Source organism: Talpa europaea (genome assembly GCF_964194135.1).
Source record: "Talpa europaea genome assembly, chromosome: 1".
NCBI classification, from domain to species: Eukaryota; Metazoa; Chordata; class Mammalia; order Eulipotyphla; family Talpidae; genus Talpa; species Talpa europaea.
In genome coordinates, this window is record NC_140073.1 from 137616185 (window position 1) to 137631767 (window position 15583).

At 36.3% G+C, this 15583-nt stretch overlaps 1 protein-coding gene across 1 annotated transcript in view; it reads right to left on the bottom strand.

Moving 5' to 3' along the window:
- Nucleotides 1-1304: 1304 nt before the first annotated feature.
- ACADL (acyl-CoA dehydrogenase long chain) overlaps nt 1305-15583 on the bottom strand; it is a gene marked incomplete at its 3' end in the record, with an annotated part of 38904 nt that continues 24625 nt past the window's right edge. Inside the window, exons 9-11 of the mRNA XM_084248803.1 lie at nt 10548-10675; nt 8436-8522; nt 1305-1395 (exon numbers count right to left, since the gene is read on the bottom strand). Coding sequence (XP_084104929.1) covers nt 1305-1395; nt 8436-8522; nt 10548-10675 — 306 coding nt within the window. The remainder of the gene's footprint in view (nt 1396-8435; nt 8523-10547; nt 10676-15583) is intronic.

A 15583-nucleotide genomic window follows, 5' to 3' on the forward strand; every position in this document is an offset into this window, starting at 1 on the left:
TTGATAATAACTTTTTAAATCTTAAATCAGTTGTCATTACCTCACTTTCCCATTTTGAATGTTTATTTCTTTTATTGTACCTAGTATGATTTCAAATTATCTTGTTTATCTATTTACTTACCTTGTACATTACAATTTATTTGTTTATTCAATAGCATAGATTTTGATAGTTAAGTCAGCCATCATATTTTTAATGGTTTACAAATGAGATGAAGTATTTGTTAAATTAAAAAAATTTTACATTACTGTAAAATAAAATCACTGTATTGGCACCTATCAAACAGACTGTATCTTAAAATTAAAAATTATGATCATTCTGGGCCTCCCCGGTGGCGCAGCGGTTGAGCGCTGGGTTGCGAAGCTGCCCGCAGCCTCTGCAGTGCTGGTTTGATCCCCGGCTCCTGGTAAGGGTCCCACATGGCGCACAGACCTCTCCTGCAGCCTGCTGCTACCCTCAGCAGTGTACTTCGTCAGTCTGCCTGCGCTGCTCCCCACTCTGGCTCTGGTGAATCCTCTCACCTTCCCAAGCTTCTGACTGTACCCAGTGCTTGTGTAAATAAAAATAAATAAATCTTAAAAAAAAATTTATGATCATTCTATGTTCTCCTATAAATTGTGGTGGGAATGTGTTCAAGATACAGCGTCAGAAGTTGAGAGAAACAAAGGCTTTCTGCAGTTGGGCTCAGTAAATACTTAGCTGAATCCTAGTGGTTCTGAGGCCATAGGAGAGGAAAGTTTCCTGCTTCAGCTAGAGTTCTTCTTTCACAGTTGTATCACAAGGACTCTGCACACGATTTTCTTTGAAGAAAGTGTTTCCAATGCTAAACAGATGTTTAGGGTAGGATGATAGAAACCACTGTGGAATGTGGAGCAAAAGGTAGCCGAAAATATTTTGCATTCCAAATTATATTTATTTTTCCTTTTCAAACTCAATGTGCTGTAAGTATTTTAATAATTTTATGGATAATTACTTTTTTTCTGCCTCATTTTAAGGATGTTAGCAATTATGCTCTTGGAGTTTTTAAAAAAATGAAACACTCAGGCTCCTAGAATAAAAAAATCTTTATCTTTGTTATATAAAAAAATAAGTTTAATGTTGTATTAGAGAATTTTTGAAACTTTAGATTCAAAGATTTCTTCTATTGTGTTCATTTTATATTTGCATTTGATATCTTTCTTCACAGAGAGAGCATATAATAAAGTGTCTCATGTTTCTTCCCTTTGCAGGTTAAATTTTATTTTGAGTAGATTTAACACCAGATTAGTTGTAATAGGATCCCAGGATGTGGGCAGGTGTCTACTTGTCATGGACGGACGATCTCTCTTGCAATCAGCTCCTTCATTATTTCATTGGTACCACCATAGATTGGCTGAACTCGGGCATCCACATAAGATCTGGATAAATAGCAGATGGTTCGATGAATGAATACAAGTTATTGGAAACCACACATTTTATCTCACCAGGTAACTATTACTTACTTCAAAATATTCATTTAATGAAACTCCCCAAATAAAAGTCCTTTACAAATTGTTTTTTTTCTATTATGGCATACATCCTAGATTGATATAATTATGAAAACCTATTAAAATATTGATAACCTACATTTGTAAGTGATTTATTTAATGTTGTAAAATTCAGTATATACAAAAGCACTCAGTCAGTTTTAGATTCAGAAATGCATGGAATGGCTTAATTTTCTTTTTATGTTAAATGATTCATTCATTTCTCAAACAATCACACAAAGTTTATTCCATAATGTCCCCTAAAAGTAGAATCCACTGGCTTTGTAGAAAACAAACAAAAAAGAAATTGCTTATTTTCTAGTGTCCCTTTAGATTCCTACCACCATTACTGCCACGGGAGGAATAAAACGATGCCTTAGAAAATATTACTTCCCACAAAGTTAACTAGTAACTTATTTTTTGGAAATGGTTAATAGTCATTCCAGTGATGTATGAGGTTAAATACTCAGTGACTGAATCCACTGCCACAAAAAACAAATCAATGTTATCAGGAATTCGCATTTGGTAGTGATGAGAACAACCATTACACTATACAGTTGTTTTTTAACTTTTCTCATCTCACTTGATCCTGTCAGCTGTGGGATGATGGAGAATAAATATTGTTTTGCAGGTAAAGGAACTGAGATTCTGAGAAATTAATACAATTATTAATTAATGGTTGCTACTTATTGGTCACATAACAGATAATTGGCCAACTGTAACAAGAATGCAGGTGTCCTGACTCCTGGCAATCATCTTGTTATATCACAATATTTTCACTTGCCCCAGCTTTTAGAACTAGTTATTGAGGTTTGGACTTTCCTAGTAGACAAATTCAAAGGCTTTTTTTTTTTTTTTTTAAAGATTTTTTTTTTTTTTAATAGAGGCATGTTTTTATTTATTTATTTGTTTGTTTTTTTTATACATGCACTGGGTACAGTCAGAAGCGCGGGAGGGTGAAAGAATTCACCACAGCCAGAGCGGGGAGCAGAGCAGGCAGAAGGACCGAAGTACACTGCTGAGGGGAGCAGCGTGCGGCAGGAGAGGTCTGCGCGCCATGTGGGACCCTCCTCCGGTGGCCGGGGAGCAGCCGGGGATCGAACCGGGGAGCAGCCGGGGATCGAACCGGCGCCACAGAGGCCGCGGGCAGCTTCGCAACCCAGCGCTCTACCGCTGCGCCACCTGGGAGGCCCAGGCTTTTTTTTTTTTAAAAGCATGAAATCTTACTTTTTAAAAATTTGTATTTTAAAAGATCACATGTGTCAGCTTTCCAGGAACATGACCAAATCTGGACTTTTCCTTTTCCATATTCATCATAGTATCTTACAAACAGAAGACATTCAATAAATATTTGCTGATTTGATTTACTGTAGCACAAATGAATTTTAAAGTTTCAGTACCTACTTTCTGATGAAACTTGAAATTAGGGACATTTTTATTTTAAAAGATGTTTTTCTTTTGAACAAATTCTGTTGTCTACAAGACATTTTTGGACAGGGGTGGGCCTTTTATTTCATATTAAAGAAGTTCCAAAGGAGTAGGTAATGATGGATCAGTAAACTTTTTATAGGTTACTAATTAAATTCAGGCATCAACTAAAATTAACAGGGAAAGGCAACAGAAGAATACATCTCAAACTTAACACAGCAGAGAAATCTTGAAATGGCAAAGCTTACGTCTCATTTCTCATAGGCCCCAAGCCTAATAAGTAAGATTGAAATAAAGTCACATGCTGTAAGACCAGTTATTTAAAAACAAATGCATAAAAACAAACCCAAAATTTAAAAAAGAAACAAAAAGACCTCTTTTATCTGCGCTGTAAAGACTCAGAAATACATGAACACACACAAACACAATCTGAGGATATAAGAAACACAATTAGAATGATTTTTAAAATCAAATTAATGCCTGCACCATGCATTCACATATCATCTGAATGCTGAATTAGTTCTTTTAACATTAGCTACTACTTTCTTTTGTTATAAAAGTTCCTTCCCTATGTCTTTGGGGGAGAGAAACAGTGGTCTAACTTAAAAGCTCATAACAATCTTTATACTAACAAAATGGACAAGAAGGGGATTATTAAAGACATTATACATTTTTCAGATTGAAACCAGGGATTTCAAATAATCCATCAAGTCACAATTTTTGCTTGCTACAGGCTGGAAGGAATCACCTCTGAGACTAGACCTAACCACACTCTAATCTTGGGCCATTTAGAGTACTGACTCCCCTTTACCTAACATGCCTTTCTTGGAACCTGAACTAAACTAGACAAACATTGACCACTCTATGTCCACATTCCCAGCAGGAGCTGTAACAGCATAGTTAACACTATGAATATAGTGTTTAAGATGGATTAATATTGTGAATAAAACATGAAAATACAGGAAAAAGTCCAGGGATGATTTAATTTGTGCTAGTGTAACTCAATGTTTACTTCTGATTTCATTACTATATTAAGATAAAAAAATAAATCTGCTTTTGATTAAAGCCTGTTTGAAGTAGTTCTGTGAGATTATGCCAAGCCCAAGGATTGATTAAAAAAAAAAAGAAATCTTTAGCTACTCTATCCTTCATTCCCAAGGAGGGAAGAACCACAGTTATTGTGAGCTTTTATAAAATGTTATAAACTCTATAGTCTATGATTAAAGCTTTCTGAGCTGCTCAATAGCTAGCGAAAATTAGTAAATTATATCTGTGCTAGAGTTTCTGTTTTTAATGTAATTTAATAAAATGTTTACTTTCCTCATTAAAGACTATCTGCATTTCAAATGTTTTCAATTTTGCTTGCCAAAATGATAAATTTAAAAGTTAATTTGAAGACTAGTTTGATAAATTTTCCCTTGAAATATAAATTTTCCCTTGAGATACTCTGTATTTAGATTAAAATTAGAAAAAGTTTTAGAGGGCCTCCCCGGTGGTGCAGCGGTTGAGCGCTGGGTTGCGAAGCTGCCCGCAGCCTCTGCAGCGCCGGTTCGATCCCCGGCTGCTCCCCAGCCACCAGAGGAGGGTCCCACATGGCGTGCAGACCTCTCCTGCCGTCCACTGCTCCCCTCGGCAGTGTACTTCGGTCCTTCTACCTGCTCTGCTCCCCTCTCTGGCTCTGGTGAATTCTCTCACCCTCCCGCGCTTGTGACTGTACCCTGTGCTTGTATAAATAAATAAATCAATAAATCTAAAAAAAAAAAAAAAGGCACAAAGCCAGGAGTACTTTAAAAAAGAAAAAAGAAAAAAAAAAAGAAAAAGTTTTAGAAATCCATAGCATTCTCTTTCTCAGATTCTAAATTTAACTGGAACTCTCTCTATAGAGCGAAAACTTCCTTGGGGAAATCTTACAAACTGAAAATACTGTTAAAAAAGAGAAAAATATGTTTTCTCAAATGATAGAGAAATGGCATAGGGAATCGCTGAGGTAGAAAACTATAGGGAAGGGGTAGGGAAAAAATGATTGAAATGGAAAAAGAAATATGGAAAAGGAGGCTGCCTATTGTGAAACTGTTACTGCTATGAATTGATATCAAGAACATCCACTTGCAATACAATTTAAAAGGGTGTTTTAATTTCTTTCAATCTGAAGGAAATAAAAATTCTTTTTTTTAAAAAACTAATACTTTCTGTTTGTTTTTAGAGCAAATTAAAGAATCAAATATTGAAGATAGGACAAATTTGCTTCTGTCTTATTCAGATAAATTTTTCCTATGGTACCATTTTAATTTTTCTTTAGTTTTGAAAAAAGTAATATTTCTCAAAAAGACATAAAATAACCAACATGTGTTTGAAAAAAAAAAGCTCAATGTCACTAATTATCAGAAAAATGCAAATCAAAAACACATGGGATACCTCACCAGTCAGGATGGCTAGTAACAAAAAAACAAAAGACAAGTGTTGACAAGAATGTGGAGCAACTGGAACCCTTGGGCACTGACTCTGGGAATGTAAAATGGTGCAGCAGCCATGGAAAATAATATGGAGGCTCCTTAACAAGTGAAAGAGTTCTTTGTATATCTTTGTGAGAAGTCTCTTATCAGTTGACTGGAGTGCAGAGATTTTTCCCCAATCAGTGAGGTGTCTCTCTGTTTTGGTTAATGTCTCTTTTGCTGTGCGGAATCTTTTCAGTTTGATGTAATCCCAGGTGTTTATCTTTAAGTAATTATGCTCAGTGTAATAAGCCAGAAGGGAAAAGAAAAATATCGGATGGTTTCACTTATAGCAGGAATATAGGGGAACCAAATAAGACATCAGTGTAAAAAAAATAACAGTACACAACACAACAAAGCAAAAATGGACAATTATAAATCAGAGACATCCTGCAGGGGAGGAGGAGGGAGAGGGATCAGAGGGAGGGAGGGAGGAGCACAGGGGACTGAGGTGATGGTACATGGGTACATTGGTGAAGGAAGCTCTATGCGGACTACACCTGAAGGGGGTGGGGGGAAGCAAATATTTTTTTAAAATGAACAATGATGTAAAAAAAAAGAAAAGGAAAGAAAAAAGTGAAAGACAACTACCATATTATCTGGCAAGCCCACTTCTGGGTATTTATTCAAAAGAACTGAAATTAGGAAGTCCAAGCAATGTTAGCATTCACCTGATCATTAAATCATTATTCACATGAGCCAGTATGTGGAAACAACCTAAATGTCTATCAGCAGATGAATGAATAAAAGAATGAATAAAAGAAAGAAAGATGAATGAATAAATGAATAAAAGAAAGGTAGTTTATACATACAATGGAGTACTATTCAACCTTAAAAAACCATAAAAGGAAATTCTGCAATATGTGACAATCTGGATCAACCTTGAGTACATTTTGCTAGTGCTAATAAGCTAGTCAAGGAAAAACCGATACTGTATGATTCCATGACTATGAGATCTCTAAAATAGTCAAATTCATAGAATCAAAGAGGGATGGTGGTTGCCAGGGGCTACCAGAAAGGGTAAATGGGAAGTTACTAACCATTAGGTAAAATTCTCAGTTCAGGGGCCTCACTAGTGGCCTAGGGTTTAACACTCAGCACAATCAACACTATGGCCTGAGTTCGATCCCCGGCCAGGAGCTGACCCACATGGCGCAGCAGACTGATCCTGTTTGCCCACTGTTCCCCTCAGCAGTGTATTTCAGTAGGTCTACCTATTCTGCTCCCTACTCTGTCTCTGCTGAATCCTCTCACCCCACACCTCTGGCCTACACCCCAGTTCTTCTACACAAAAATAAATATTTTTTTTAAATGTCTCAGTTAAGCTGAATGAGCTCTAGAATCTTTACTACATTACTCTAGTTAACATTACTCTATAATACACTTAAAACATTCATGAAAAGTAGATCTCATGTTAAGTGTTCTTCCAACAGTAAAATAAACTAAAATAATAATCAATACAAATTAAAGATGATAACCTATTTTTTTACCCACAGCTTAGGAGGATAAGTTATTTCAGATTTTGTTCATTTTAGAATAAGTTGCTACAAGCTGGAGGAAATAATTTGGAAATGTGTTAAATTTAAAATGTGTGTAGTTTTGAAGAAACAATACTTTTGGGTCTCTGTCCTGTTGTAATTGACATGTTCCTAACGTAAATGTATAAAGATATTTGTTGAAGTATTGTTACAATAAAAAACAAGTACCTGGATACTCACAGATAATTAAGAAAATAAATATTATTCAACTATTAAAAAATTTATATCAGGGGACCTCCATGGTAGTGCAAGGGAATAAGACGCAGCACTGTGAAGCTATCTGCAGCCACTGCAGCATGAGTTTGATCCCTGGCCAGGAAGGTGACCCACATGGCACAGCAGACCTCTCCTGTCTTGCCTGCTGCTCCCCTCAGCAGTGTATTTCAGTTAATCTGCCTGTTCTGTTCCCCAGTCTGTCTTTGGTGAATCCTCTCACCTCCACTATACCCCTAGTTCTTATATGCATAGATGAATAAATCTTTTTTTTTTTTTTAGTTTTTTTTTTTAATAGAGGCATGTTTTTATTTATTTATTTATTATATTTGTTTGTTTTTTTGTTTATACATGCACTGGGTACAGTCAGAAGCGCGGGAGGGTGAGAGAATTCACCAGAGCCAGAGTGGGGAGCAGAGCAGGCAGAAGGACTGAAGTACACTGCTGAGGGGAGCAGCAGGCGGCAGGAGAGGTCCGCGCGCCATGTGGGACCCTCCTCAGGTGGCCGGGGAGCAGCCGGGGATCGAACCGGCGCCGCAGAGGCCGCAGGCAGCTTCGCAACCCAGCGCTCAACCGCTGCGCCACCGGGGAGGCCCCGATGAATAAATCTTTTAAAAAAATTTACATCAACTGGATCAAGAAGATGTGGTACATATATACCATGGAATATTACTCAGCATTCAAAAAAGATAAACACATGCAATTTGCTGCAACATGGATGGCGCTGGAAGGGATCATGCTCAGCGAAATAAGCCAAAAAGAAAAAGAAAAATACCGGATGGTCTCACTCATAGCAGGAATCTAGAAAACTTAAATAAGGGACCAGGAAAATGAATAACTATAAGAAAGTGAAAATCAAAATCAACAAAAAACTATGAACCAGAGACACTTTTAGGGGGGCGGGGGCGGGAGGGGAGGGATTGGGGTCAGAATGGGGGGCTGCAATTGTATGGGGAATATAACAATAAAATTTATAAAAAAAAAAAAAAAAAAAAATTTACATCAGTTCTTTCGTGTAGTAAGTCAATGAAAGTTTTGCATATTGTAATAAGTCTCTTCACTTTCTTCCAAAAGGATAAATTTCTCATATGTTAAGCTGATAACAAACCTGTTTCGTCATTTTGACATACTCTGTAGTTAGCTGACAAATGCAAAGCTTTTGTACCTCTTTCCCTTTATACTCAATGCAGAAAGTACAGTAAAGAAATTTCCCTGTTTCTTCACATCATCCAAGAGAGTGTAACACAAAAGACATACTCACTTGGCAATCGGGTACTCCCACATGTAGCCCCAGCCTCCGTGGAGCTGTACACAGTCATAAGCCACACTGTTTTGCAACTCAGATGCCCTAGACGATCAAATACAAAGCAGACAAGGAACATATGAAATGAATTTTCATGTGATATTTTAGAGCAGGTCAGTAAACAAATTATAAATGACTATTTAAGTATATATATTTATTAAACAATTAAAATCAGCATATTAAACAACCATAGAAAATTTACATAAATTACACATGAAATAAATCTTAGGAGAATTTTCATATAACAAATTATTTCTTCATCAGTTATATTTCTGGCTGGGTTTTTGTTAAGATCAGACACAAACTGTGGAAAGTTTAGATTATTAAAGTTTGACTACTTTAGGCCTAAAAGGATCTAGTGAAAGCTTGAATTTGGTTTAATTTATTTAGATTCTCTATGTGATCCAAGTTAACTGTATCATAATACAGCATCTATTTCCTTTTGCTTTTGCCATATATACATGTATTTTTTTCTTCAAATGTATCACTTAAGTAAATGTTGCAACTCTAAATTTCAGAACCGTGAAAAATAAATGTTTTTTTCAGGTCTTTCAGAAACAAAATGGAAGTAAAAAAGTGAAAATTGAAGAGGGTAGACTACTACTAAAGTTATTCTATCATACAGAAAACCTATTAAAGATTATTTGGGAATTATAATTCCTGAAGTATGTGTATATTAAAATGAAGTACTGGAGTTATTCTATTTTGCTCTTATCATAACAATTGTAACTATCATTAAAATCTATATGATAAGTGATAGGGACTTTATTTTCTTAATATAAAAACACATTAGTGCAAAATTCTTTTCAACTTAGTTTTCAATTGTGGGAAACCTAAAGCAGAAGTAATAAACATTGACACATTTTTCTCTTAAAAATAATGTTTAACTCAAGCCATAGCTGGGGATGTTCCAAAGAAATACAGTAATAATACAGTAATGATTAACAGAGAAGACCTCGGGAGCAGTGACACTTAGAATTCTATAAACTTTTATATTTGAAAAGTATTTCAGTTAAATATTGACTAAACTATAACTAGTTACTTCCTCTGTTTCAATGTGAAATACCAGTATGTCTATAAATCTGGAGTTTTCAAAGAACAGTGAGGTCAATACCTATCCAAATATCTTTTTCCAGATAACTTATCTGATTATTTTTACACTTTTTCCTACTAATCAAAGAACATGCTATAAATGAACATGTAAAATGTCTCCCCCAAAAGTGTAAGCTCTTAGTTATTTTTTATCACTCTCAATCTGACAATTATTTTGGGATCATTATATAAAGCACTTTTCTGTGTATTCCCCATTCTACTTCTCATCGAACTGAACAGAAGTTAATGAATAATGACAGGAATTTTTTCTAGGTTACTTTAGGACTAATGAGATGTGAGAATGTTTGTTTTTAAAACAGAGGAAACCAACCCTACTTCCAGAATCTGATTTAAACTATGTTCTTGCATCTTAAAATATACAAAAGTCTTCTAAGGGTCTTTTTTCAATTAACTCATCTTTATACCATTTTTAATTATCTTTAATACAAATAAAAGTCTTTCTAAAGTTGACAAAACATTTTTACCCTTTTCCTTTATAGAACTTGTGCAACTTTTAATTGGACAGTTAGTTCTTTGAGATTTTTTTTTAGCTCTGGAAAAAAACTTTAAATAGAAAAATCCAGTCCAGTCTATTCATTTTGCCCTGAGAGAATAGAATATAATTATAGTTATTGTATGAAAGAATTGGGACACTCTCTCAGAACTGTTCTATTACCAGTCTTCAGATAATTCGAGATTAAACTATCACTTCAATGAATTAATCAGTCATCCAACTTCAGTCTCTTAATATATTATTTTCAATGGCAAGCTAAAAGTTAAATACCAACTCGAGTAATTTTTAGCATGTTTTAAATAGACTTAATAGGAACTGTCAGCAGTTTTTAAGAACTTGGTTCTCACTGCTAGTTTTCATTTACAAAGCCTTCTTCCTTTAAGACCCTCAAAGGTTGAGTTTAAAGTTGGCAGAATTCCATAACAGTCTGTGCAAACACATTTTAATTACTGTAGCACGCATACCAATATTTCGCCATGGAAGCCGTGGCTGAGTCCAGACGTTTAGTTTCATGCAGCTGGAGACAGCTGTCCACAAAAGCTCTGGTTACACAAATGTGTGTTTTTAATTCTGCGAGTTTATGCTGCACCGTCTTGAGTTTAAAGGAAATGAAGGGGAGAAAAATGAGCATGGTAGAAGTACACATTTGAGTCATTTAGCACATCAAAAATTATATGTTAAAAGATCTTCATAGCAAAACAGAAGTAGTGTTATTGGGCTATTTTCCCTTCAACAAAGAGGCTGCAGTTTAAAATCCAGTGTTTCAATGCTAAGTAAACTCGTATTAAAAAGAAAAGATACAAAACAGATAATACATAAACAACACCTCATTTTAGATTTTAAAATTTAGAACATTCAGGAGAACGTCTTCATTAACAGCATGATGTCAGTGGGTGAGCGCCCCCTTGCGGTAAAGTCCTTTAGGTACAGTGGTTGAAAACCTATTTGGAATCTGCTCCATAGAAAATTTTTCTCTACTAATAAAGTCAAGGATACACATTTCTCTACTCGGCTTCTTTGTTTTAGAGAAAAACAGTCAATGTGACTGGCACCTAATACTTCCCAAACCAAGCAGTGGGAAGGCTGACGCCACTCCTTTCCCAGCTCTGTAATCCAGCCTCTACCGCAGAACAAACTGGGTGACAGCAAAACGTTCTTACCCACACCTTCTTTCTCTTTTTCTATCTCCCTTTCTTCTCATTTATATTCTATTCGGGCAAATCTCTACCTTTTAGTCAGCACTAAGCTTCCCACTCCCAATCCACATTCAAGGTTACTCATAGAAGATCTAAAAATGGAATGAGAAACATTAAAGAAGTAGGGAAATACTTCCCTAGACATTGAAAACAGATGAGTGTATATATATATATTCCATAAAAATCCCTGAATCTGAGTTGTACGCCTACTTCTGGTTTCTCCATGGCACTTCACTTGGAAAAATAAGGGGGGAGCGGATAAGTCAAGTGATTTTGTCCTCCCTTCCTTGATGCCACATTTGAAAATTTATGCATTATTCACAACACAAGAGAATTAAGATTTCTAAGTCCATATGAGAGGTGTTCCTATCTAGACAGACGGAGCTTCTAGAAAATGAAGTTAAATTTCAGACCAGGGTGGGCTCATTTAGAATTCTTGCTTCAGTGCATTCAGTGAGGTCCACAGGTTTGAAGGAATTAATGCCTCCCAAAGTACATCTTTACGCTCTGGGGATAGAGATTAAATATTTACATAGAGTTGGCATAGAGCTGGGTGTTCCTAAACAGATTTGATCTTTGTTCTTCACAGTGTCAGGCTTTAAGAAATCATTCTCTAATGAATGGCAGCTAATAATTGTACCACATATTATTCAAGGCGCTTCCTGTGGGTGGGTAACATGCCTGCAGCAGAATTTTCAACATTCCTTAATAATTGCTAATAGATATTAATGCAGATAACATTCAAAAAACATTTTCATAAATTTACTAAGTGGGGCAGGTAGAGTCTGGTTCTGAGTTTTGAATGACAAAATTCTTAGAATCACAGAATAGTAAGATTGAAAGACACCTTGGATAGGTTATGTGTCCACTGTTTCACTTAAACAATCCCATTTACTGTATTCCAATGTGTTTTGGCTCAACTATAAAACATAACATCAGGGCCTCCCCGGTGGCGCAGAGGTTGATCCCCAGCTCCTGGTAAGAGGGTCCCGCATGGCACGCAGACCTCTCCTGCCGCCCGCTGCTCCCCTCAGCAGTGTACTTCGGTCCTTCTGCCTGCTCTGCTCCCCGCTCTGGCTCTAGTGAATTCTCTCAACCCTCCCGTACTTCTGTCTGAACCCAGTACTTGTATAAATAAATACATAAATCTTTAAAAACAAAAAACATAACATCATAGGTTTGCTACCTAAAATTTAAAGCTATTTAATCCCGTAGTCAAGGGTCTCAGGAATTGGATATTCTTTCCTTTTGAAGGAATGTAAAGAAGTGTTATTTTTTGCTTTCTGATTCCTTTTCCTAATACTTTTGCCCACATAATCAAGAGCACACACCACATAGTAAACAACTAAGTTTGCTTTAGAAAGAAATTTGCATTTTCAGTTCATTGCCCATGAGTGAAGGAAGTTGGAGGTGGGGGTTGAGGAGATCTATTTACTTTACATTTCCAGAAAGTTGCTTTGTAAATCCAGTCTATTGGTTAAGAGTGTAGGTTCCAGTGTTAGAACATCTGTGTACTCTTGAGCGAGTTACTTAACCTCTCTATGAATCAATACCCTTATCTGTAAAATGAAGATTAATATAATATTTATAGGGTTGATGTGAAGAATATAAGACAATCCATTTAGCAAGTGTCTGGCACATAAACACAATGCAATAAATGATAATATTTAAAATCTGAATTTTACTGTCTTATTATCTAACTTGGTGGAAAATCATGATACTTGATGTCAAATGTTTAGAGCATGGGTGAAAAGCAATGAAAATCCTGGAACTATTACTACTTAAGTATGGTAGGCATCCATCTTAAAAAGAAAATAAATTTTGCGAGACACATATAGTCAGAGAGGTTTCAAATGCTCAAAATTCAAGGATAACAAATGGCAAAATGAAGTTATTCGGTCAAATATTATATAAGATTTAAAGGCCTTCTATTTTCATTTACTGACTGGAACTATGATGTATCCCCAGCTCAAGCGTAGGAGATATGGCCACGTACTCATCACTCATTTTCTTTGAATACATTCCTAGATTGAATATGAAACTATTATTCAAAGATAGTTATTTAGATAAAAAAGGAAGATAGAAGAAATATCTCAGAACATGATTATTCACTGGGAAAACACTGTTCCAATAACGTATGGGTAGAAGCAGGATGCTACTGCCACCTAGTGAAATTTTAGTAAACTACATTTGAAAGAAGGTTAAATGGTACTTGCTTTGAAAAGGATTACAACTATTTAAACTATGTCTTATCTTTTTGCCATCAAAATACACACACAACCCCCATCCACACACCCATAACCTTATCTTCTCATTAATGGCAATTCACATTTAACATTTTGAACTATGCAGACAATCCTAGTGATCTTACAGTCATCTTTGTTGTCATTTAATAGGAATTCCATAAACAAAAGAAGTGTAGATTTCCAAGAAGATGGGAAGTATGCTTATTTGGTTTACTTTTTATAGTATCCAGAATAGGAGTAAAAGCATAAGTGTTTTAATAAATATGTTTGATGTGAAAGTGATAATAGTTGAATTTTAGAAGCAGAATGATATTAATTCCACTTGGAATACAGTTGAGAAGACACACTTGGGATCAGTTGCTTTGTATTGCTAGGAGCCTAAACTGCCTATTCCCAGAGTCACACCTATCAAGTAACATTTGAATACACAACTCTTAGAAGGCAAGCAATGCATATTTGTTCAGAAAAACAAAAGGAATAAATCATTGTAGGGTAAGGTAAAAAATAGTATCAGGCCTTTCTGCCCTCCCGCCATTAGGACTGATGAGGGAAACCTGTGGCCCTGAATGCATGCCTGATGGCCCTGAATGCATGCCTGATGGCCGGCGCCTGGAGTAGGGTGTGGGCATATGTAGATGGGATTCACCTGGGCTAAGACTGGGCTTATAAGGGTGGCGTCACGGGGATGCTAGCAGAGAGCAGAACCACGAGAAGCAGCGAGAAAGAGAGAGAAAGAGAAGCAGAGACCATCAGAGAACTCCGGGAGAGCCCAGAAAGAGAGAAGACTTGCTGGGGGCTGGGAGGCCTCCCAGCCCCCCAGTACCCCTGCCTGCCATGTACCTGCTAAACCTAATAAAAGCCTGCAAAAGCCACTGAAGTCTCTAGGACTCTCTCTCTCCTTTACCCCATCTACTTGATCATAGAGATTCTGCACTGGCCCTTCCTGCCGCTACAATCATGCATGTCAGTATTTCTCAGTGAGAGAATATTGGGATTTTGAGGGAGGAGACAATTGCTATACAAAAACATGTCTGAATTATAGAATATTCCACAACACTCGCCTCAATGGCACGAGAGACAGTTATTCCTCCAATCCACATTGATGCCTCTCTGACATTTCTAAATGGGGGAAGAGAGCAGTCATTGAGAATCACTGATATGTGTAAATCACTGATACAATGAAATGAAAGGGAATATAAATGAAAATGAAACGGAATATAAAGTATGGCATTCTTTCTCATAAGTACATTGCAATTTAGGCGAGTCAAGTTATATGTTTTTAAAAATGTATTCTTGAATGTGTGCCTCATTTTTACAGATTCAAAGCTTCTTTTAGATCTGTCAATAAGAAAAATAAAGTGTAGAGAAGATTTCTCAGGATGCAAAAAGTTAACATGCTGAATATATTGGCAGCAAATAGTTCTCAAAATGACATGGAGTAGGTCCAGATCGGGAGCACAAATTTAATAAAAAGATTACTTTTAATGGAACAAAATGGAGGAAGCGATTATGTTAAGAGGAAAGCAATAACAAAAGCTACCCTTAATGAGTGCTTACTTAGCCAACATTCGAAACACTTGTGTTTGCTTCCTCCATATAATCATCACAGAAACTCTGAGGTAGTTACTGATATCATTCATATCTTAAATAAGGATATACTTCTCAAAGGGATACTATAACTTGTTTACCACACAGAGACTCAAGTATCAGCGCTGGTATATACACCACACTTCATTTCTACCCTGCTGGTCTCGAAAAGTTACCAAAGTGTTTTGTTTCTCCTTTTTCCATCACAAAGATCATTCTACTTAAAACTTTTCAAGTAGATTTCCAACTCCAGGCTTTATTGCTGGTAAAAGATTCTGCCAATTTGATGACTGCATTTTAATAAACTGTACTTTAAGAAGAAACCAGAGGGTCTGAAAGTTGATTGGCATATGTAGGGGCAGGAATGGGCCACTGAGCAGGTTTTCTATGATCCCATGCAGATGGGGTAAAGGAGGAGAGAGTTCTGGAACCCTCAGTGGCTTTTGCTTGTTTTTATTGGGATTACCAGGT